The sequence below is a fragment of the Megalobrama amblycephala genome, linkage group LG16 (genome assembly GCF_018812025.1).
Source record: "Megalobrama amblycephala isolate DHTTF-2021 linkage group LG16, ASM1881202v1, whole genome shotgun sequence".
In the NCBI taxonomy this organism is placed as follows: Eukaryota; Metazoa; Chordata; class Actinopteri; order Cypriniformes; family Xenocyprididae; genus Megalobrama; species Megalobrama amblycephala.
In genome coordinates this window covers 40,491,062-40,517,549 of record NC_063059.1, presented here as the reverse complement: position 1 = coordinate 40,517,549, position 26,488 = coordinate 40,491,062, and the positions used below count along the sequence as shown (strand labels likewise).

The window sequence follows — 26,488 nt, the reverse complement described above, 5'->3', positions numbered from 1 at the left end:
GAAAAAATTAATAAATATTTTTAGACTTTTTAAGAACCAAATGTGAGTGAAACGCTGACACTGCTCAAAACATTACAGTTCTCCCTAACTGGAAAACAATACGAATCTGCTCATTAAGACCATTTTTGCTGCATAATCTCACCTCATTGTGCTGTCCTCAGCTCAAAAACTTTGCTTTTCCCCTCGGTTGATAACATGGAGATCCTTCTCTACTCCCATTGATTAGCACTTCCACCCTGCAGTACCTGCTATAAATCAGAGGAACATCAAACCAATCTTTACGGGTTCATTAGAGCACACTTTACAGGCAAGAGCCTTGACTACCTCCATCTTTTGCTCGCTCTTGATTTTCTGCATCTCACTCGCTGACTCCCCCTTTAATGATTGTTGTTTGTTTCTGTCTTTCCCTCGATGTTAATTGGATGTTATTATGCCTCTGCAACAACCATAAATCTTCATTTCCGCTGATCAAGTTCATTCATAATGTCTCGTGTCAGTGCAGACCCAGCCGCTGAAACTCGTTCTGTCTTATTTGGCCGGGTTTACTCATGCAAGTAGCATGCTTTTGTATTTGTTTATGGAAATAAGAGATGAAGATCCATTTTGATCTTTGTTGAGGTTGAGCGTTTTTTCTTACCGCCGGTGGAACCTCATAAAGAGAAAAACGATGAGATCCCTGCACTGCTTTCCCCAGCAATCTCTCCGAATCTTTACTGCTGTGTAGCAACAATCTGTACTGCTTTACAGCTAAATAGCTTTTCCAGTAACAAGTAGCGGTGTTGCTACATTGCAGTTTTATGTCACATTGCATTACGCACACAGCCTTACTAGCAAGCAGGTGGAGGCAATAATCAATGTGCTCACCTAGAATGCCCTCTCTGTTGCATTTACATCTACTTTATGCACCAAGACGGCTCAGCATTACATTTGAAATGTGACTATAAACAGGAAGCATGGGTAATGTAGTGTGAATAAAGACACAATATTCCTTTTACTTTTTCAGTACACATCATCATTGACGTACGATGGTGTGCTAGTGATGGCGGAGGCGTTTCGAAATCTGCGCAGACAGAAGATTGACATCTCTCGTAGAGGCAATGCTGGAGACTGCCTGGCCAACCCAGCTGCTCCTTGGAATCAGGGCATCGACATGGAACGAACTCTGAAACAGGTGAGAGCGGGTGGGATTGTGGAAGACAGGTGAGAATTGATGGGATGCTGTGAGCCAGGTGAGAGTGGGCGGGAATCTGTACAACAGGTCACAGTGAGCATTACTGTATATATATATTATTATATATATATATATTATAGGTGGGAGTGGGTGGGGCTCTGTACGACAGGTGGGAGTAGGCGGGACTCTGTACAATAAGTGGGAGTGGGTGGGACTCTGTATAACAGGTGGGAGTGTGTGGGACTCTGCAACAGATGAAAGTGGGAGGGAATCTGTATGACAGGTGGGATTGGGTGGGACTCCCACCTGTTATACTTTGTGCAACAGATGAAAGTGGGAGGGAATCTGTATTACAGGTGGGAGTGGGTGGGACTCTGCAACAGATGAAAGTGGGAGGGAATCTCTATGACAGGTGGGATTGGGTGGGACTCCCACCTGTTATACTTTGTGCAACAGATGAAAGTGGGAGGAAATCTGTATGACAGGTAGGACTGGGTGGGACTCTGTATTAAAGGTGGGAATGGGTGGAACTCTACAACAGGTAAGAGTTGGAGGGAATTTGTACGACTGGTGGGAGTGGGTGGGAATCTGTGTAACACGTGAGAGTGGGAGGGAATCTGTATGACAGGTGGGACTGGGTGGGACTCTGTATTAAAGGTGGGAATGGGTGGAACTCTACAACAGGTAAGAGTTGGAAGGAATCTGTATGACTGGTGGGAGTGGGTGGGACTCTGTATGACAAGTGGGAGTGGGCAGGACTCTGTATGAATTGACACTGGGCAGGACTCTACAGCTGAGACTTGACAGGGCACTGTCTGAAAGGTGAGTGTGGGTGGGACTATAGGACAGGTGGGAGTGGGTGGGCTCTAAGACAGGTAAAACTGCAGGATGCTGACTGAAATGTCAGTGTGGGCAGGAGTCTGTACAACAGGTGGAAGTGGGAAGGACTCAACACAACGAGTGAGGCTGGGCAAGGTGCTGTCTGACAGGTAAGAATGGACGAGACTCTATGAAAGGTGGAAGTAAGGAAGACACTATCTGAAAGGTGAGAGTGAGCAGGGGACTATATGACAGGTAAGAGTGGGAGGGACTCTGTTTGAAAAGTGAGAGAGGGCAGGGCTCTATATGACAGGTAAGAGTGGGCGGGACTACAACAGGTGGGAGTGGGTGGGACACCGTTTGAAAAGTGAGAGTGGGCGGGACTCTACGACAGGTGGGAGTTGATGAGACACTGTTTGAAAAGTGAGAGTGGGAGGGACTCTACGACAGGTGGGAGTGGCAGGGACTCTGTTTGAAAAGTGAGAGTGGGCGGGACTCTACGACAGGTGGGAGTTGATGAGACACTGTTTGAAAAGTGAGAGTGGGAGGGACTCTACGACAGGTGGGAGTGGCAGGGACTCTGTTTGAAAAGTGAGAGTGGGAGGGACTCTACGACAGGTGGGAGTGGCAGGGACTCTGTTTGAAAAGTGAGAGTGGGCGGGACTCTACGACAGGTGGGAGTTGATGAGACACTGTTTGAAAAGTGAGAGTGGGAGGGACTCTACGACAGGTGGGAGTGGCAGGGACTCTGTTTGAAAAGTGAGAATGGGAGGGACTCTATGACAGGTGGGAGTGGGAGGGACTCTGTTTGAAAAGTGAGAGTAGGAGGGGGTCTATATGACAGGTAATAGTGGGTGGGACACAATGACAGGTGGGAGTGGGCGGGACACCGTCTGAAAAGTGAGAGTGGGTGGGACTCTACGACAGGTGGGAGTGGGTGGGACACTGTTTGAAAAGTGAGAGTGGGCAGGGGTCTATATGACAGGTAAGAGCGTGCAGGATTCTATGACAGGTGGGAGTTGGTGGGACTCTATGACACTGCAAGATGCAAAGGATGTTGCATAAACTAGCTGTCAAAGCTGTTTAATCACTCTGACACTACTTTTAACTCATCTTAAAGGTTTAATCCACTCTGCAAAATAAACTGTAGCTACAAATGATACTTTTTGTTCCATGCTTAGCAAAAGGGATGTGTTCTCGCTTACTAATACTTCCTTGTGTATTTGTGTGTGTGTGTGTAAAGGTGAGAATCCAGGGTCTCACTGGGAATATCCAGTTTGATCATTATGGACGCAGAGTCAACTACACCATGGACGTCTTTGAGCTAAAGAGTAACGGCCCCCGCAAGGTCAGACACACAAAACACTTTCATGCATTTAGACACACACAAACAATCATTTATACAGATACACACCGTAATTTCACCCAGAAGCCCACATACACTGGATTGATTACTCCGTCGTCTATCATCTGCAGATCGGTTACTGGAACGACCTGGATAAATTGGTTCTGGTCCAGAATGAGCTTTCAATGGGCAACGACTCCGCTATGGAGAACAGGACAGTTATCGTCACGACTATAATGGTAATGTACTCACAACCACCCACATCTGCAGTCTTACACATATAGCGCCATCTAGAGGGAGCAAGACATATTTCATCAGTTAGACATACTTGAATAAAACTTACTTGCATTGCTTACTGACTGTATTGGTGAGAGGAACAAGGAAAGAAAGAGAGCCAGTGAAAGAGAGAGAGAGAGAGAGAGCTGATGGTGCATTAGTTCATTTATCAGAAGGGAACAAGGGGGTTACACTGAAGAAAGAATTTACATATGTGTTCTAGGTTGATGTTTTCATTTCCCTTAAAAAAGCACCATGGTAATCATTGTTTCCAACAAATCACCATAGTTATTGTTAAGGCGACATCCCACTAGCTGACTCAAAACACCTTGATTTTGGGCAGCGGTGTCACACCTACCGACTGTTTTTGCTGAAACGTCGAAGGTCTGTCACACTCAGCGATTAATAATGGATGAGATGACAGTCTGAATGACTGCCTTTGACATTTCCATCCTATTCTGTCACGGATTGCTGAAATACGAACAGGAGCACCATGCAAGCAATTATAATAGAATGAATGTATATACGAATATTCAGATACACTATGTGACTTTGCATTTGCTGTCAATTCTTTAGCCTGAGAACATCTACATTTACATTAATGCATTTGGTAGACGCATTTACCCAAAAAAACTTTCACTGCATTCATGCATTCTCTGGCAATGAAACCCATGACCTTGACTCTACTGTTTTAAGCTACAGGAATGCCATATCACGCACAGAAGAAGCTCACTGGTCACTGCCAAGACCATGAGAGCCACCCACTTGCTGGCTCAGATTATTTTAAACTAGCTAAAAGTTACATTAAAGTCAGGGGCATTAACAAAAAAAGTTGAGGCGCTATCTGACCTCTGATTCTCCAACAGCTAATTCTCCTAAGTTCACAGCTGAAAACCCTAAAAATTCAGAACTCTTTAGCAATTGAAATCTCAACAAACTCCAGGCATTCATATTTCAGAAAAGATGCATCTGAACACAAATCTTTTCAGTAGGGTTGGGTATCGTTTGAAATGCAGCAATTCTGGTTCCAATTCTGCTTCTGCTTATCAATTCTTATTCTTATCAATTCCCAGATTCAATTCCAATATGATAAAAAAAATATATATCAAACATATTTATTCTGTTGCAGCTGAATATCATGAACAAAAGTAAAAAAACAGTCAGTAATACAATAAGAACAAATAAGCAAATTAGCAATAGCACAAATAAATACAACTGAACAAAGTTCAGAAATTGAAATCATATACAAAATAACACTGCAATTTCTTTTTATAAATATAGATTAATCCTTATTAAAGTTACAAAAGTTATTCAGTCAAGATCAGTGAGTGAATTTCTTTTGTGTTTTATTAACAGTAATGACACAGGCAGCAGCAGGTTTATTAGGCTGCTGTCACTTTAAGAGCTGCACGGATCCAATATACTGTTACACATGCATTTTCTTTCTCAACTGTTTACGTTCACTTCAGCCATAACTGACTGTGTTTACGAGGATATTTTGACAATTTTGTGTGTATTTCTATGTTCAAGTGCAAGAAGATGCAAAAGAGCATGCCGAATTGCGTTCTCTTTCACGTCTTTTTTGGCTTGAATGATTTAAAATCACATTAAAATGCGCACACAGAAATCAATAAGTGGAATAGAAATTTTAATTTTATAACAAGTATCTAATCTAAACTTCCCGACCTTAAGTATCCTTTTCAATTCCCAACCCTACTTTTCAGTCACTGTTTTTAGTGAAAATCTCAACATTAGAATAAAAAAAAACATAGCACATAAGATAAAAATTACATATACTGTTTTTAATATTTGTATTTCATATTTCCTATTTTTAATGTTAAGTTTTAATGTCTTAATGTCATTATTGTTTTTTTTTTCTGAAAGTTTTTATATTCAGTATTTTGGGCTGAATTTATGTATATGTTAAGTGCTATAAAAATAGTTTTGATTTTTTTTAAAAATATTACAATGTGTGAAGCTTTTCTAATTGCTTTGACTTAATGCCCCAGTTTTACTGTAGTAACAATGGTATTTTGGCGGAAACTATGGTTACTATGGTAAATTCTGTAAGGGTTTAAATAGGGAAAAGAGCGATAGAAAATTATACCTTAGCAGGCTCCTCCTCTCTCTCTCTCTCTTTCTCCTTCTCTCTCTTTTCTTTTCTTTTCTGCCGTGCGCTTTTTAAGGCGATGGAGAATTTTACCTCTGCAGGATCATCATCGTTTCCATCACTGCTAAAGAATCCGCTGTTCAGACACTGAGCAGAGAGAAGAGGACGAGACAACCGTGAGACATCAGAGATAGTGTAACCCCTCTCTCGCATGATTCAGCTGTTTTCAGACACTCCTTCAGCTGGGACTGCAGTGTTAAACATTCAGTAACATTCATCCCACGTACCTGAGGTGCAATGCCAAGGGTGTAAAAAGCAGCTTTGTGGGTATTTCATTTTGTCTTTTTGTGACTGCTTGCCAGTGCTTTATGAATTACACAGTTGGCATTTAAAGGCATCATGAAATCGAAACTGACCCAAGTCACTTTCTTAACAAATGCTCCTGCTCTCATTGTGTACGATAACATCTGTTTTTATAATCTTTAAATATAATAACTTTCTCCGCCTAAGCAACCACTTTCTTGCTAACATAAACAAGGTCACATGGACATTGATACAAACCAATAATAGCAATTAGGGATGCATCGATATGAACATTTTGGCCGATACCGATAATTCTCTATATTTGAAAGCCGATAACCGATATATTGGCCGATAAATCTAAATCCCAATTTTTATATAATTTTTGAGAGCCTGATTACAAAAACAAAAGTCTCACCATTAAAATCCATGTCCCAATCACACAATTATAATGTTTTCAATATAATATCATGTAGCCTAAATGACAGACTTGCACTGTACATGTTGCACTTAACTTAAGTGATTTCAATCATATTTCAAGCAATTCAAAACCCTCATGACGAACAGTGCGCATCTGAACAAGTGTCTCAGCTGAAGGAAATAATCCATTATTTATCGGCTTTAATATATCGGCCAAATTTTCTTATTGGGCCTATAACGATAACATTAAAAATTGAATATGGATATGGTGGTGGATATATCATGCATGCCTAATAGCAATGATCCTATAAAATCCAGATGAATAAAATCAAGCCTTACCATTAATTATTTCCCAATGATATTCAGTTTTACTCAGAAATATTTAATATTACAGCAGCTAAATATATATAAAACCAGGAACATGTAAAAAACAGAATGTTTTTTGTATATATAAATGTTGCCACAATTTAGTGCACGTTATTCTAAAGAGAAAAATGTTTTTAAATCTTTTATCTAAATGTAATAACTTTATAGACTTTTCTGCTGACATAATCATGGTCGCATGGGTGGGGAAATAATATCATAGCAAATTATTCAATCAAACCCTATAACAGAAATATAATTCACTCTAAAATTATGGAAGTTAGAGCATTATGGCACATTATGGATTTTATGTTGCCTTTAAATGTCCTGAAAAAGTCAGAGGATTGTGTTTCATGGAGGTCTGGTTTCCTGAGATGGTGTTTTCTGTGTTTATGGTGACTGGAGGATGATCTTGATCACAATGAGGAGCATTGATATACTATTATAGTTTTTTTTTTTTTTTTTTTTTTTAATTTTTAAATTAGTTTATTTTCTATTAACAATTTTTTTATTATTATTTCAACAAGTAACAAAAATGTTTTTAATGGTTTTAGTTGTAGTTAATGATAATAACCCTGAAGCAAACAGTCTCTGTCCCTGAATTCATGTGACAGTGATATGATCCACTAACAAAAATGCCCTGAATCTTTGAAATGCAAGCATGTAAGACTGTTTGTGCATTCATCAGGGTCATACATCATTCAAAACTGAATTGAGACTGCATTTTAGGCCGCATTCACACTGCAGGTCACAATGCACAATTCTGATTTGTTGACTATAGCTTACATCTTCTTTTAAAAGTGACCCATATCCGATATCTGCATTTACACTACACTTGGGCTTGGCGAAACAACCCAAGGTACTGTAGACTTGGAAAAGCAATGGTGCAGAGCTTTTGCTTTCCACACCATCATTAAAGGTCTGCAAAACATTGAATTGAGCTTTCATCCTCCATTGCGCCACTGAAAAGAGTCATGTGATTGAGGTTGGTGTCCATCTAAGTTGACGTCATTCTCCACCGCTGCTTTTTCAATGAAGTACGACTCGCATTGATGGGAATATCCGATCTGTCTGCTTACATGGCAGACGAAAATGCATGTATCCGATTAATTTCAGATTGATTTCCACATATGAATGAAGCCTGAAAACGATCAGAGAATATCAGAATCCATGTGCTTTTTTCGTGGGTCATATCCAATCTGTGCCGCGTGGGAGGAAAAAAAAAAATCGGAATTGGGTCACTTGAACCATGTAATGTAAATGCGGCCATAACGTCCAATTTAATTCTCTCCAAAACTCCTCAAGCACATTAGTTAAACGTTTGTGACACAGCTTGTAGAATCTCCATTCTAAATACAGCCTACAGGAAGCAACTAGTGTACAGTGTCACGGTGACAGCATTCCCAAATAGTTTTTTACGACAAGTCACGGCCTTTGCAAAGAATATAAAGGCCTGATCTCTTTCGCTGTCTCTCACTCTCTCGCTTCTGGTGAGGATTTTATCCTTGGTTACACACATAGTGGCTGCTGAAGTGTGTGTGTGAGTGTGTGTGTTGATGATCTGACTTAACTGCAGAAAACTGAGACGAAACAGCTTGATTTAGATTCTGTGCTGTTACACTGATGTATTAAACTCTGTTGAAAATGTAAAACATGAATTGAAATTCACCTATTTACTGTTAAGGGATAGTTCACCCAAAAATGAAATGGAAAATCTGTCATCATTTACTCATTTAAGGTGTATAACTACTTGAGGGGGAGTAATTTATACAAACCTGTGTACATTTATTTGTTCTGCTGAACACAAAGGAAGAATGTTTGTAACCAAACAGATCTCACCCCCCATTGACTGCCATAGTAGGAAAAAAATGCAATGATAGTCAATGGGGGCGAGATCTGCTTGGTTACAAACATTCTTCCAAATATCTTCCTTTGTGTTCAGCAGAACAAAGAAATTTACACAGGTTTGGAACAACTTGAGGGGGAGTAAATGATGACAGAATTTTCATTTTTGGGTCAAATATCACTTTAACATAACTTTTCTGACCTCTCAAACAGCTGTCCTTCTCAGCTGATGTCATTTAGGTTAATAGGTTAATAATATATTAACCAATATCCAATATATTAACTAAAATCCATACCCTGTCATTAAAAGGAATATTCCAGGTTATTAACACTTATAGTAGAAATTGTTCATTTCAAAGTGAAAATGCAATCATCATTTACTCACCGTCATGTCGTTCAAAACCGTATGACTTTCTTTCTTCTGTGGAACATAAAAAGAGATGTATAACATCTATATGCATGGAAGTGCTGTAAAACACTACAAAACTCATTTTTGGAGATATATTTCATGATCTATATCTATGAACAGCGTCGGTGGCATGCTCAATAACTACAGATAATAGCAATTAACATGTATAATATGTTATAGTTTCAAAGTTTAATTTCACATTTTCATCATTTGTTGTGCTGCACACTTTACTTTTATTCTTTTATTGGTGATATATTTATATATTTACTAGCAAATATATAATTAAATATTTTTGTATATTTACTCTAAAAAGTTTTTGTTTTGTAAATATACTTATTTATAAATAAACGGTTAATATATATTTACTAGTAAAAATATTTAAAACATAATTTATTTAAAAGATGCAAGAAAATTACTTTTATTTAAAAGTACTTTTCATTCAGTAAATATGATTTATTTAAAGGTGCAATATGTAAGATTTTGCAGTAACATAGGCCAGTGTTATATATTTTGTTTACTTGAGTACTTACAATATCCCAAATGTTTGCAACTATTTGTAAATCGTGAGAAAATTGCAATTTTAACCAAGGCTCCGGGACGTGTGAGGAGTCGCCTGTCAATGGTGTCATACGCACGTTACTCTCGGTTTCCGGTTTTATTTTGTAGAAACCATGGAAACACCAAACGCTTTAATATATTACATGTTTTAATAGACAAGGGAACAACTGTTTGGTTACGTTTATAGACAGAAAACTAATTGTTGTTATATAGCTCAACACGTTTAGTCTTATTGTTTAAATCTAATTTTCTTGATTTTTTGCGAGTACCATGCTTTACCATGCCTCCGAGAAAAACACTATTTTGTGAAGTAGCTAACATAGCATAATCAGATGCAGCTTTATTTTTAATAACAGTAATACAGCATTTTCTCCATCATACAATACGCTTTAAAATTAATTGCATGCCATTTATCAACACAAGCCATCCAGCATTTAATATGATATTCTAAAATCGATCTATCTTACTGCAGTGTGTAACAGTGTCTCACAGCAGCCGCCGAGCGAACGCACAGAGTAACGTTATAACATCATTTTCTTAATCAGATGTATCTAATATGATAAACAGAGCTGTGTTACCTCATACTCATGACCGGAATCGGCGCCGGCGACTGTGACATAATAAAAGTCCCGCTGCTCGTGAGGCGTGTGTTGATCAATCGCTCCAGCTCCTCGTTCAGCTCCACAACACTCGCTCCTGCTCTGCTTCACACTACAGTAACGTTAATAATCACATCCATGAACATGATTTCTTCCAGAGTCCAATCCAGATTCTTTTCCACCGGCTGTGAAGTGAAGACCACATGTCCCAAGATTCAACGCTCAAACTTGGTGTCATCAAGCTATGCCTTTGTTTTGAATAGGCCTCTAGCGACCTCTAGCGGACAGAAAATATTACATAGTGCACCTTTAAGGATAAATTACAAGAATATTTACTGAACGAAAAGTATATTTATTCGAAACAATTTTTATTCACTTATACACAATAAGGAAACAAAAAGGAATTATTTCGTAAATGAAATTAAATTTCCTAAATTAAAATTAAATTAAATCATAAATGTAAAATTAAAATAAACAGTAAAAAATAAAAAATAAACTTCTAAAAAAGATGAAATATTTTATTGGTTTACCTGCAAGTCATGTGACTGACATCAGAGAACATGTTGTAATTAACGTAATTAAAGCGTTCACATCCCAGTAGAGCTCGTAATTACAACTTTTAAGCTGGGAATTTTCTGAGAGCTCCTACTTGTACCACCTGACCACTGCAGATTCATTTGACATACATCACGTAATGCCATTTCAAAATCATGATAATTGCGATGGTGTAAATGCATGCAATCATGCATACTGTAGGTGTTGCTAAATTATTTTAAAATTAACTTAAAATCTCATAGGGACTAATTACTTAATTAAATATTTTAGGTCGAAGGGGTTCGGCTGACTGTGAATCTGTGTGTTTGGCTACTGCTGAAATGAATGCAGCCTTTCTAACATCTTGCCAATTTAACTCCGGTTAACCTTAATATAAAAAGGTTATGGCAATAATAGCAAATAATGATACATTTGAGAAAATAAGATCCACCATTGGGATAGATGGAGATGAGCTTGACCTTCAGCCTCCACATCCCTCTCTCAGCAGTGTTCGCCGCTGGGGTTTCAGATCTCCCACAATCCACTGCAAACGCACACTGACGCCAATCCGATATGAAACGCACACTTTACACAGCCACATTAATGCAAAATAAATAAAACATTTTGTTCCTCATTAAATATATTTTTGTTGTGTTAGCAGAATGGCTTGCGAATGCCATTTCAAACAAGAACTGTGTAATTATACAATGTGAGCACGAACAAACGGGGCGATTCTTACTATAAATAGACACGTTAATTAATCCAATGAGAGTTCTGGAATCGATCAAGCGTAAATGTGACAGATGCAGAGCAGCGTATCACGATGCACAAGCAACACATCCAGATGTGTCTGTGATAGATAGACAGTGGATGTGTGTTTGAGTTTATGGTTTGATGGGTGTGACGTGTGGGCTTCAGGCGGAGAGAGAGAGAGAGAGAAAGAGATGGAGAGAAAGATTGCTGAGTAACTGATAGCTGTAATTAGTGTAACTCCAGGCTGAGGCGTGTTCGTTCTGTGTAACGTTCATTAACTCCACGCCTGCAGACAGCAGCCTATTTATCTAGACTGAAGCCTGTGAGATCAGGAGAATAAGCCATTTTTGCCACTCACACACTCATTCATTCATTCTTTCTCTTTTCTTACATTAATGAACTTTTCACCTGGAAAGGACATTAATGTAAGAAAAGAAGTGGAGAGAGTGTTTTAGTCAAATGATTCAGTCATAATTCAGCTCAACCGACCCATTAAAGCTATATTCCATCTTAAAGGAATTGTTATCTTCAAAGTGAAAATGCAATCATCATTTACTCACTGTCATGTCGTTCCAAACTGTATGACTTTATTTCTTCTGTGGAACATAAAAACAGATGTTTGCATCTATATGCATACTACAAAAGTTATTGTTGGAAATATATTTCATGAACTATATCTATGAACAGCATCAGTGACATGCTCAGATAGGCCTGATAGCAAGTAAATATTTAAATATGTTTATTTTAAAAAATGTTACAAGTACGTTTACTCTAAACTTTTTGTGCAGTAATAAATTATTTATATATTTATAGGTAAATATAAAAATAAATCATTTATTTAAAACTAAATCACAAGTTTATTTATTCCAAACACACTTTTTGTATTTTTAAATAAATTATTCATTTATATATTTACTAGTAAATAAATACATTTATTTAAAAATTCATCACAAGTGTATTTACTCCAAACACTTTTTATTTTATATAAATTATTTAGTAAATATTTATATTAATAATTCATTTAAAAATAATAAATTACAAGTATATTTAAACTTAACACTTCTTGTTCAAAATCTATATTTATTGATAAATATATCTAAATAATTTATATAAAAATAAATCACAAGTATATTTACTCCAAAAACACTTTTTGTTTAGTAAATATACTTTTCATTTTTAAATATATTATTTATTTATATATTGACTAGTAAATATATACATTTATTTAAAAATAAATTACAAATATATTTACTCTAAACTTTTTGTTCAGTAACAATTTATTTATATATTTACTAGTCAATATATAAATAAATAATTTATTTAAAAATTAATCACAAGTATATTTGATCCAAACACACTTTTGTTTAGTAAATATAGTGATTTTTCATTTTTTTAAAACATTTTAATTTACTAGTAAATATTTACATTAACAATTCATTTAAAAATAAACTACAAGTATATTTAAACTTCACACTTCTTGTTCAGCAAAAATAAATTCTATATTTACTAATTAAAAAGCAATATTTAATAAATAAATCACAAATATATTTACTCCAAACACACTTTCTGTTTAGTAAATATATTTATATTATTTATTTTAAATTAATTGTTAATTTATTAGTAAATATTTACATTGACATTACATTATTTCTTTTAAAAATAAATTACAAGTATATTTAAACTTAACACTTGCTCTGTAATATATATATATATATATATATATATATATATATATATATATATATATATATATATATATCATTTTTTATATATATATATATATATATATATATATAATTTAAAAAAAATAAATCACAGTATATTTATATTTAATAGAAAATACAGAAATTAACCATTTGTTCAAAAATAAATTAAAAGTATAATCACTCTTAACGCACTGTGTTTATTTAAACACAATAAGGGACAGGAAGAAATTGTTTTCTACAGTAAATCCACAGCACACATGCGATCCTTAAAGTAAAATAACTTGGGATATTCTTAAACATCATGTTTACATCCTGCTCTCATGTGCCTTCATATCCAGAGGAATGAGTTTCCATATCAGTGTCAAAGTGAAAGAAAATTTGACCTCCAAACATGTAAAATAATGTATAAACAATGTAAAATAATTGACCATCAAATGAATGTACTTGTGTAAATGTCAATCATGTGTTGTTTGTCTGTCTAAATGATTCCTGCTTTAATGTTTAGATTGATAGAAATGATCTCTTTATTTGATTTTCAATATATGAACTTGTTTAATGTAATTTGCTCATTTGATTATCATTGACCAATTGATTACAGTGACTAAATGTTTGCACTTTAATGGCTTTAATGTAAATCAATGTTTTGCATTATGTCCTCATAATTCTCACAGGCAGTTGTATAAATGTGTGGAAATCATTAAAAATAAATGTTTTGATTCATAGTGTTAATCTTGTCAGTCAAGCTTTTATTGACCGCAAAGCTAATGAGCTTCACCAACACATATTGCACCCATAAATGAGTGTAATGAGTGTCTTACACAAGAGCACTAGTAAGTGTACACACATTCATGTATGCAGTCAGTTAATGTATATCCCAACAAAATCATGATATGTAAATAATAAATTGCTTTTATTCTCGAACACTTTAGATAACCATCTATCCTAGTGTTTTGAAGAATTTAGAAACATAAACACTGATGTGAAGAACCTATAATGAAATATCAAGGACTTTTTTTTTAATCTCTCAAGAACCATATAAAGCTGACAATGGTTCTTAAAGGGATAGTTCACCCAACAATGAAAATGACTCACCCTCAAGCCATCCTAGGTGTATATGACTATCTTCTTTCAGACGAACACAATCAGAGATATATTTAAAAGTATCCTGGCTCTTCCAGCTTTATAATGGGAGTGAATGGGGGGCAAGATTTTGAAGGCCAAAAAATGCATCCATCCATCATAAAAGTAATCCATACGGTTAATAAAGACCTTCTGAAGTGAAGCGATGGGTTTGTAAGAAAAATATCCTTATTTAAAACTTCATAAACTACAATAACTAGCTTCCGGCAGACGACTGTACGCATAGATTTGTGGCGTATGGCATATAAAGTTTTAAATATGGATATTTTTCTGAAAAAAACCATTGTCCAAAAAAACCCAAAATCTCGCCCCCATTCATTACCATTATAAAGCTAGGAAGAGCCAGAATATTTCTAAATATACTTCCGATTGTGTTCGTCTGGAAGAAGATTTTTTTCCGAAAAAACCCATTGCTTCACTTCAGAAGGCCTTTATTAACCCTCTGGAGCCGAATGGATTCTTTTTATGATGGATGGATGCATTTTTTGGGGGCTTCAAAATCTCGCCCCCCCATTCACTCCCATTATAAAGCTTGGAAGAGCCAGAATACTTTTAAATATATCTCCGATTGTGTTTGTCTGAAAGAAGATAGTCATATATACCTAGGATGACTTGAGGGTGAGTAAATCATGGGATAATTTTCATTTTTGGGTGAACTATCACATTAATAAGTTCCAAGGTTCTAAAGAACTTTTATTTTTAAACCTGTAATTAATAATACAGTTTAATTCTGAGGTCAGCTTGACCATCTCTGCCCACCTCTCTCTCTTTCTCTCTTTCTCTGTGTGTGTGTGTGTTTAGGAAGGACCATACGTGATGTTGAAGAAGAACTGGGAGATGTATGAAGGTAACGACCAGTTTGAAGGCTACTGCGTGGATCTGGCGTCAGAGATTGCCAAGCACATTGGCATCAAGTACAAGATCTCCATCGTTCCGGATGGGAAGTACGGAGCCAGGGATCCAGAGACGAAGATCTGGAACGGCATGGTTGGGGAGCTGGTGTACGGGGTGAGAAGAGTCTGCGTGTTTAACATACATGCATATATAAACTAATGTTCAAAAGTTTGGGGTCGCTTAGATTTTTAATGTTTTTGAAGTCTCTTCTGCTCATCACGAGTGCATTTACTGGATACAGTAAAAACAGTAATATGTGAATATTTAGTAAAATCTGAATTTTCAGCATCATTACTCCAGTATTCAGTGTCACATGATCCTTCAGAAATCATTCTAATATCTGCTGTTGTTATTGTTAACTAAAACAAAAACAATTAACAATTTAGTTCCCTTTCGAGATAACTCACGCTGCGTCCGATAGGATACCAAAGTGATCCTATCGGATGCAGCGTCTCGTTCCCTTTCTCAGGGAACTATGGTTACATACGTAACCTGAGACGTTCCCTTTCGAGGGAACTCGTGCTGCGTCCAATAGGATCGCTTTGGGATCCTATCGGATGCAGCGTCTCGTTCCCTTTCTCAGGGAACTATGGTTACATATGTAACCTGAGATGTTCCCTTTCGAGGGAACTCGTGCTGCGTCTAATAGGATCGCTTTGGGATCCTATCGGATGCGGCGTCTCGTTCCCTTTCTCAGGGAACTATGGTTACATACGTAACCTGAAACGTTCCCTTTTGAGGGAACTCGTGCTGCGTCCAATAGGATCGCTTTGGGATCCTATCGGATGCAGCGTCTCGTTCCCTTTCTCAGGGAACTATGGTTACATACGTAACCTGAGACGTTCCCTTTTGAGGGAACTCGTGCTGCGTCCAATAGGATCGCTTTGGGATCCTATCGGATGTGGCGTCTCGTTCCCTTTCTCAGGGAACTATGGTTACATACGTAACCTGAGACGTTCCCTTTTGAGGGAACTCGTGCTGCGTCCAATAGGATCGCTTTGGGATCCTATCGGATGTGGCGTCTCGTTCCCTTTCTCAGGGAACTATGGTTACATACGTAACCTGAAACGTTCCCTTTCGAGGGAACTTGTGCTGCGTCCAATAGGATCACTTTGGGATCCTATCGGATACAGCGTCTCATTCCCTTTCTCAGGGAACTATGGTTACATACGTAACCTGAAACGTTCCCTTTCGAGGGAACTTGTGCTGCGTCCAATAGGATCACTTTGGGATCCTATCGGATACAGCGTCTCATTCCCTTTCTCAGGGAACTATGGTTACATACGTAACCTGAGACGTTCCCTTTTGAGGGAACTCGTGCTGCGTCCAATAGGATCGCTTTGGGATCCTATCGGATGTGGCGTCTCGTTCCCTTTCTCAGGGAACTATGGTTACATACGTAACCTGAAACGTTCCCTTTCGAGGGAACTTGTGCTGCGTCCAATAGGATCACTTTGGGATCCTATCGGATGCAGCGTTCCTTTCCCTTTCTCAGGGAACTATGGTTACATACGTAACCTGAGATGTTCCCTTTCGAGGGAACTCGTGCTGCGTCCAATAGGATAGCTTTGGGATCCTATCGGATGCAGCGTCTCTTTCCCTTTCTCAGGGAACTATGGTTACATACGTAACCTGAGACGTTCCCTTTTGAGGGAACTCGTGCTGCGTCCAATAGGATCGCTTTGGGATCCTATCGGATGTGGCGTCTCGTTCCCTTTCTCAGGGAACTATGGTTACATACGTAACCTGAAACGTTCCCTTTCGAGGGAACTTGTGCTGCGTCCAATAGGATCACTTTGGGATCCTATCGGATACAGCGTCTCATTCCCTTTCTCAGGGAACTATGGTTACATACGTAACCTGAAACGTTCCCTTTCGAGGGAACTTGTGCTGCGTCCAATAGGATCACTTTGGGATCCTATCGGATACAGCGTCTCATTCCCTTTCTCAGGGAACTATGGTTATATACGTAACCTGAGACGTTCCCTTTCGAGGGAACTCGTGCTGCGTCCAATAGGATCGCTTTGGGATCCTATCGGATGCAGCGTCTCGTTCCCTTTCTCAGGGAACTATGGTTACATACGTAACCTGAGACGTTTTCTGTTATTGAATTAAAGCTGGAATAAAATGAAATATAAATATTAGATATTGATATGTAATATTAAATATTCATATTGGAAAAACTTAAACTTAAATTTAAAGGAAAATTGGCAATTAACTGAAATAAAATAACTAAAACTAAAACTGAAATAAAAAATAAAATACAAAAGCACAAAACAAAATTACTAAAATGAAAATGAAAACTGAAAATATAAAAATGAGTGCTGTCAAATCCATTAATCGCATCTAACATAAAAGTTTGTGTTTATATAATCAATATGTGTGCGTGTGTGTATACATATAGATGCAATTAATTGAAATTAATTGATTTGACAGCCCTAATAAAAATACAAGCTAATACAAAACATTAATAAATACTATAATAGTATATAAATGATACCAAAATAACACAGATGAGACCTTATTGTAAAGCATTTCACATGCTGACAAAGCCGATTAGTTAGATTATGTTTGCTCAAATTGTTTGCAGACAACTATTGACTTATTTGATTTAATTGTCTAAGTCAATTTGCATCTTTAATTTCCCACCAATAAGACAAAACACGAAATAACAAGAAAATCAGGCAGAGAAAGAAATTGGTTTCTATAAACCAACAGCACATTCTCTAATTTCAATATGTTAATCCTCCGCCTGAAGCAGGAGCGTCTGCTGTTTGGCCAGAGCTGAAGGTGTGTTTGCTGTCAGGGATGGACGCTGCGTTTGTTCATCTACTCATAGGGTTTATACTGTCAGAGCTTAAGGCGTTTTCTCTTTTAAACGCAGCCAGAAGTATTAACACCATTATTCAGCACGCAAGTACATAAAATCAGTCACTCGTACGTCCCCTCTCTGACATCTCGCTGCGACTCCAACAGCGAAAGGCAAATGCTCCTGCCGACGAGTGTTAATGAGCTCAGGGAGAGTACAGATGCGCATCTTTCTGCCCCATTAAACACCCTCATCCACCAACCTGCTCTTACACACTCTAATCCACCGATACACTCTCTGAAGAGCTCCACGAGAGGGTCGCAAACGGAAAAGTGCCATTCAAAATCTTCAGAGAGATTTATAGATTTAACGATAACGTATAAACCTTTTCACGAGAGGCCGGAGGGTGTTAAACAACATTATTAGACACTCGCCTGGTCTGTGCTCAAATATTTCTGTGTAATGACCACTAAAATGTATATTTCTGTGTATTTCACTAGTTTTACACTTAATCAAATACTTTGAGTTAATGTCCATTATTCATTTAGCAAGTAAAGATAGGATCATGTACAATCAGCCACGCTGTAAAAAAAAAAAAAAAAATACTGTTTTCTAGCAAAAGGACAATCAAACATTTTATATTTAGTACAAGTTTTTAAAATATTACAGCATTTTCCATGTTTTATAGCGGTTGCACCGAATGACCTGATGTTTCGGGACATGCGTATGATCAAGTGAAAACATGAATTTTTCAAATAGTTAAAAGAGAGTTAGTTACTTTGCTTCATGATCATGTGGTCCTTTGCAGGTGTCTGAATGATGTCACATCCTGTCACATGATACTGACCGCATGACTTGATCCAAAATGGTCCCTTTATATTGGTTGCTCCAAATGACATCAATGAAATTCATTTTTCCGGACATTCTTTCTCATAATAAAGCAACGACTTCTACACATAATTTTAATACCATGTTGCACTATGTTGATATATGTTGTTATAAAATCATGCCAGAATAAAAAAATATATACATTTATTACATTTTAAGATATTTTAATCACAAATGAAATGGCTGTATTGGCCTTTGGACGATTAAACCGAATGACATTTTGACACTTCAAAATCTTTAAAACACATTTATATGTAGGAAAATATAATTAAAACCTTTTGGATTCAATAAAAGAGATCTAGTTGTACTACATGTCATACTTTGGATGTCATATCTTTGTTTTTTATTATTATTAAGGCCTTTGGACCCGTCACATCATTGACCCAAAGCACTCATGTCGCTTCATAAAATTGAGGTTAAACTACTGGAGTCACATGGATTACTTTGATGTCTTTACTACCTTTCTGGGGCTTGAAAGTGGAAGTTGTGTAGCTGTCAATGGAGGGACAGAAAGCTCTCAGATTTCATTAAAAAGATCTTCATTTGTGTTCCGAAGATTAAATTTTGAAGCAAGATCAAAAACCATCAGAAACTTCACTGATATCAGGGTATATGCATGTGCAGCAAAACTCCACAGCCAGCCAGATTCATCCAAAAAATGTCATAAAATATGCCCCAAAACCCAGACTGTTTTGATTACATCATCGTCATATATTCAGAGGAATAGTACATTCATTTCCTAATAAAAAATATTAAGTAAACGGCATTCAGCAGCATAATCTACAGCGCCATAACAAAAGAAATTATAATGTTCTTGCTGTCTGCAATGAATACGATCAGATAGACTGGGTACTGAGAAAGAATACATTATTGAAATAATTGTGTTTTCTTCTCTGGCTGCACACAAAAACAAAGAATACATTACTGAAATAATCGTGTTTTCTTCTCTGGCTGCACTCAAAAACAAACTTACAGTATAAACTGTCAAATGATTCACAAACAAATAACTTTCATGAGCTGGTTCTCTCAGTAGCTGTTTCCATCCACCTATTTTTATGTGCATTTTAGGATATTGCATAAAAAAATAAATAAAAATAAACACGCTGGATGGAAACGCTAAGATGCACATAAATTCATAAAAAAAAAAAAACTTCCACATAAACTACGATGGAAACACTTTTACTAAATGAATCCCTTGATGCGCAACAAAACTAAACTTTGCCTCAACCGAGGATTTGATTGGATAACTGGATCACATCGCAGCATCTCAAATGTTGGTTTGGTGGTTCTGAAACACCTGATTCAAAGTCTGTCATCAGAATGATTTGGATTAATTCCCTCCAGAAGCGTCTCACACGATTGCGTTCCCAAACACCAGCCTCCGAACGCAAGATCACATGACAGCTAAACGCTGTGTTTTGTCTGCTGCTCTGAGACGCCAAATATTTTACGGCAATTTCCCAGGAAGTGACGATATGTTCTCGTGAACACATGGGAGAGAAACTTTGCTTTATTTGCAAATGTTATTTTATGTTTTATTCCAATTTCATGCACAAGTTAAATCCACAACATAGCTAAGGAATCAGTGATTTTACACTTGTTTAATTCATTATTACATTTTTTTAATTTTTCTATTAACATATTTTATGTATTTAAATAATGTCAGTATAAAAATAAATGATACTGTAAAACAATATTTTATTTATATTTTAATATATACATTTATAGTGTAGACTTTACATTAATTTAAGGCCTGGGAAAATTATATATATATATATATATATATATATATATATATATATATATATATATATTAACTAAAACTAAAAATATATTCTTTTTATATTAACATTGTTTTACATTCAAATGTTAATATAAAATATAAAAAGAAATATTTTTATATGATATTAGGTTTATTTTATATTGTAATATGCCATACATTTATATTTAATAAATAAATAATATAATATTTGTTTAAAAATAGTATTAGTAGTGTTGTTAACACTACATAAAATGTTACACAAAACAGTAGTTTTGTTCAATTTATAATTGGGACTGATTTTTGCACAAAAAAGAAGGAAAATCTGGTAGACAGCCTTGCAATACTGACCATTTTCAAATCCATTTTTCTTTTTTTCTGCTTTGCACGACATCTTGTGATTAATCTAAAAGCTGGTGGGTTTGGTTCAAGGCTTAAAACTCCTCATTGAAGATTTTTTTGCAACGCAGCTGGAGAAAATAAATGGTAAATACATTTTCAGAACCAAGGCTGCTGAAAAAGCACACACACACTCACTCTCTCTCTCTCTTATTCAGTGGATGTCACACACAACCGAGTCAAGCTTTACAGGGCATGCAAATACAGAAATTACTCACATGAAATTACATAAGCCAAATCTGGTCCTCAGTTCCAGCTTGTGAAATTGCAGAAAATGTTAATTATGAGCTTTGGGATTCTTAAGGGATTGTTAGAAGAAAAAAAAAATACAGTACAGCATTTTTGAATAAAAACCTGCTCAGTATCGAGCCGCCCGTGTCTCGAGGTGCAGACGTGCTTCATAGATTTTGAATCCGACCTCTCTCTTGCTGTAACACAGGATCGCTCTCGCTATTGCTGGAGGCCTCTAATTAAATCTAGCAGCGAAACGACTTCTTGTATTCCTACAGGCACCAGGAGGGCCAAAAGATTCCCTACTTCCTCTGTGACCTTTCACTGGTATTAAACCACTGAGGCAGTGTAAACATTACTGTACGCAAGTCCCTCAGATGCCCAAGAGCCTCCAGTCATTGATAAAACCATCTCCATTCACAACTGCTTGAATCCTGGCCTTTTAAAAACTTGCAATATGCTTCACTGCTGTAAATGTGATATAAAAAGAGAAGTGCATTGGTCCAATTTTTTACAGAAGGTATTTTATCATCTAGACCCCTTAAAAAAGTCAAGATGGTGCAAAGTAATGGGTTGTAAAGACCGTGTTTGGACACGCTGACACCACAGTACAGCTACTGTTGAACGTGTTTTTCGTGTGAAATTGCCCCACTGAAAGCACTTTACGCTTAACAACCCATCTCTTTCTGCCATAGAGCTGATATAACCAGGTCTTCACTACAATACATGATTCTTGAGGTTCTGATGACCTTAAAAATGAGTATGTCAGACAGAAACGTTTCTCTTTAGATCAGTTGGTGTCTCGGGATCAGAGGGAAAATTGCTGCCTTCATTTCTCTACAATATCAAAACATTTTTTAAAAATGTTGTATTCTACAGTTTTAAAGCATTTTGTCCTGGGAAAACAAAAAACTGGGTCTCTTATGCCATTTTTGGGTACTGTACCTTTAAGACTTATACTGTTTAAAAGTCTGGGGTCAGTAAGATTGTTTAAAGAAATTACAATTTTAAATTGATCAAGGCATTTATAATGCTACAATTTGTTTAAATAAATGCTGTTCTTTTGAACTGTATTAAGCTGTAAAGACTGTCAACATTGATAATTAATAATTACATTCATTTGTGAAGGAATAAACAGGAATAAATTACATTTTTTAAATATTTGGGAAAAAAACTGTTCTTTCTTTTAAATTGTAATAGTGTTTCACAATGTTACTGTTTTCACTGTATTTTTGAACTCTAGAAAGGTACTGTATATGAGTACATATATATATATATATATATATACACACACACACAGTGGGTACGGAAAGTATTCAGACCCCCTTACATTTTTCACTCTTTGTTATATTGCAGCCATTTGCTAAAATCATTTAAGTTCATTTTTTTTCCTCATTAATGTACACACAGCACCCCATATTGACAGAAAAACACAGAATTGTTGACATTTTTGCAGATTTATTAAAAAAGAAAAACTGAAATATCACATGGTCCTAAGTATTCAGACCCTTTGCTCAGTATTTAGTAGAAGCACCCTTTTGATCTAATACAGCCATGAGTCTTTTTGGGAAAGATGCAACAAGTTTTTCACACCTGGATTTGGGGATCCTCTGCCATTCCTCCTTGCAGATCCTCTCCAGTTCTGTCAGGTTGGATGGTAAACGTTGGTGGACAGCCATTTTTAGGTCTCTCCAGAGATGCTCAATTGGGTTTAAGTCAGGGCTCTGGCTGGGCCATTCAAGAACAGTCACAGAGTTTTTGTGAAGCCACTCCTTCGTTATTTTAGCTGTGTGCTTAGGGTCATTGTCTTGTTGGAAGGGAAACCTTCGGCCCAGTCTGAGGTCCTGAGCACTCTGGAGAAGGTTTTCGTCCAGGATATCCCTGTACTTGGCCGTATTCATCTTTCCCTCGAATGCAACCAGTCGTCCTGTCCCTGCAGCTGAAAAACACCCCCACAGCATGATGCTGCCACCACCATGCTTCACTGTTGGGACTGTATTGGACAGGTGATGAGCAGTGCCTGGTTTTCTCCACACATACCGCTTAGAATTAAGGCCAAAAAGTTCTATCTTGGTCTCATCAGACCAGAGAATCTTATTTCTCACCATCTTGGAGTCCTTCAGGTGTTTTTTAACAAACTCCATGCGGGCTTTCATGTGTCTTGCACTGAGGAGAGGCTTCCGTCGAGCCACTCTGCCATAAAGCCCCGACTGGTGGAGGGCTGCAGTGATGGTTGACTTTCTACAGCTTTCTCCCATCTCCCGACTGCATCTCTGGAGCTCAGCCACAGTGATCTTTGGGTTCTTCTTTACCTCTCTCACCAAGGCTCTTCTCCCCCGATAGGTCAGTTTGGCCGGACGGCCAGCTCTAGGAAGGGTTCTGGTCATCCCAAACGTCTTCCATTTAAGGATTATGGAGGCCGCTGTGCTCTTAGGGCCCTTAAGTGCAGCAGAAATTTTTTGTAACCTTGGCCAGATCTGTGCCTTGCCACAATTCTGTCTCTGAGCTCTTCAGGCAGTTCCTTTGACCTCATGATTCTCATTTGCTCTGACATGCACTGTGAGCTGTAAGGTCTTATATAGACAGGTGTGTGGCTTTCCTAATCAAGTCCAATCAGTATAATCAAACACAGCTGGACTCAAATGAAGGTGTAGAACCATCTCAAGGATGATCAGAAGAAATGGACAGCACCTGAGTTAAATATATGAGTGTCACAGCAAAGGGTCTGAATACTTAGAACCATGTGATATTTCAGTTTTTCTTTTTTAATAAATCTGCAAAAATGTCAACAATCCTGTGTTTTTCTGTCAATATGGGGTGCTGTGTGTACATTAATGAGGGAAAAAAAATGAACTTAAATGATTTTAGCAAAAGGCTGCAATATAACAAAGAGTGAAAAATTTAAGGGGGGCGGAATACTTTCCGTACCCACTGTATATATATATGCAGTGCGTAACACTGCATAGTTTTTACTGTATAAATCAAATATAATTAATAAAATAACAACAATATATATTTGTATTTTTGTATATTGTTTGATTAACATTATTGACACAGACAGCAGCAGGAATATTAGCAGATATAGCAGAATGCACAGATCCAATATAATGATACGCGTCCGTTTTCTTTCTCAATTGTTTTTGTTCATGAAAGCCATAAAGCCCAAAGTATAGTTCACAACATCTGAACATGTTCCTTCTCCCACAGAAAGCGGAAATCGCTGTGGCCCCTTTAACAATCACTCTGGTCCGGGAGGAGGTGATCGATTTCTCCAAGCCCTTCATGAGTCTGGGCATCTCCATCATGATCAAGAAGCCGCAGAAATCCAAACCTGGCGTCTTCTCCTTCCTGGACCCGCTGGCCTACGAGATCTGGATGTGCATCGTGTTCGCCTACATCGGCGTGAGCGTGGTGCTCTTCCTGGTCAGCCGCTTCAGCCCGTACGAGTGGCACACCGAGGAGCCCGAGGAAGGCTCCGACGGTCCGCCCAGCGACCAGCCCCCCAATGAGTTCGGCATCTTCAACAGTCTCTGGTTCTCTCTGGGCGCCTTCATGCAGCAGGGCTGTGACTTCACACCCAGGTAAGAGCATGCGCGTTATACGTCAAAAAAGCATACAAATTTTACTCACATTTTAAATAGTAATTGTAGTTGAAATAGGATTTGTCCCCCATATCTTGCAGCCCAAACTGCAGCACTAATTAATGAATCACGTCCGGTGTGCTCAGGGTGAGAACTGAAGGAGATCTGGAAAACATGAAATGTAGTCAAAAACAGCTTCGAAATCAAGCTCATATGCTTCATGTAGAGCTTTCTGAAGTAGTGGCCCATTAACTGCAATTTTTCACAGAATTTTCAGGCGTTTGCCTAAGTGCTCATAAAACTGTCAAGGGATGGAGTGTGTGATCGTGTCTGTCAGCGAGTGAACGTAACAGCCCCACCGTCTCAGCTGGGTTAATGGCCTCATCTGCTCTTTGTAAACAGTGAGTAATGTAGATGTTGAGTGATGCTCCTGCTGATACAGTTGAACATAATCAGCTACTAGCAACTAACAGTACAGTGACGCGACACGCACTATCGGTGTGTTGAATGTGGGTAAGTTTCATTAAAAAAGAAATGTTGAACAAAAAGCTGAAAAAAATCAGATCACGTTTTTTTCTACAACATGTGCATGAAGCAATGCTTTTATCACTTGTTTATGCTCTTTTTTTGCCTGTGTTTTGATTCAGAGGTTCTCTATTCTTTCAGAAGTTACGTAATAGTACCCCCTACCAAAACATGAAAAACCTTTACATAAAACATGGAAAGCCAGAAAATTCCATCTCTGGTGAGAAAGTGTTGTTTAATAAATGACGGAAAATTCCATCTAAGGCGGGAAAGCGCTGTTTCATAAATTACGGAAAATTTCGTCAATGGCGGAAAAGCGGTGTTTCATAAATGACGGAAAATTACGTCAATGGCGGGAAAGCGTTGTTTCATAAATGACGGAAAATTACGTCAATGGCGGGAAAGCGTTGTTTCATAAATGACGGAAAATTCCGTCAATGGCGGGAAAGCATTGGCTTATAAATGATGGAAAATTCCGTCAGTGGCGGGAAAGCGCTGTTTCATAAATTACGGAAAATTTCGTCAATGGCGGGAAAGCATTGGCTCATAAATGATGGAAAATTCTGTCAGTGGCGGGAAAGTGTTGTTTCATAAATTACGGAAAATTCAGTCAATGGCGGGAAAGCGTTGTTTAAAAAATTGACGCAAAGGCGTTATTTCATAATTGATGGAAAATTACGCCAATGCCAGGAAAGTGTTGTTTCATTAATGACAGAAAATTACGTCAAGGAAAGTGTTGTTTCATTAATGACAGAAAATTCTGTCAATGGCGGGAAAGCATTGGCTCATAAATGATGGAAAATTCCGTCAGTGGCGGGAAAGCGCTGTTTCATAAATTACGGAAAATTACGTCAATGGCGGGAAAGCGTTGTTTCATAAATGATGGAAAATTACGTCAATGGCGGGAAAGCATTGGCTCATAAATGATTGAAAATTCCGTCAGTGGCGGGAAAGCGCTGTTTCATAAATTACGGAAAATTCCGTCAGTGGCGGGAAAGCGCTGTTTCATAAATTAAGGAAAATTTCATCAATGGCGGGAAAGCATTGGCTCATA

At 37.4% G+C, this 26,488-nt stretch overlaps 1 protein-coding gene across 6 annotated transcripts in view; it reads left to right on the top strand.

Annotated features, from left to right (window-relative positions):
• Positions 1 to 26,488, top strand: part of gria4a (glutamate receptor, ionotropic, AMPA 4a) — a 108,775-nt gene that overhangs the window by 44,981 nt on the left and 37,306 nt on the right. For all 6 annotated transcript variants that reach the window (XR_007180373.1, XR_007180372.1, XM_048160884.1 and 3 more), the window contains exons 7-11: positions 1,004 to 1,171; positions 3,234 to 3,338; positions 3,467 to 3,574; positions 15,150 to 15,356; positions 24,536 to 24,909. Coding sequence is in view for 4 of the 6 variants with exons in the window: in XM_048160884.1 (XP_048016841.1) it covers positions 1,004 to 1,171; positions 3,234 to 3,338; positions 3,467 to 3,574; positions 15,150 to 15,356; positions 24,536 to 24,909 (962 nt within the window). In the remaining 2 variants the exon portion in view is untranslated. The remainder of the gene's footprint in view (positions 1 to 1,003; positions 1,172 to 3,233; positions 3,339 to 3,466; positions 3,575 to 15,149; positions 15,357 to 24,535; positions 24,910 to 26,488) is intronic.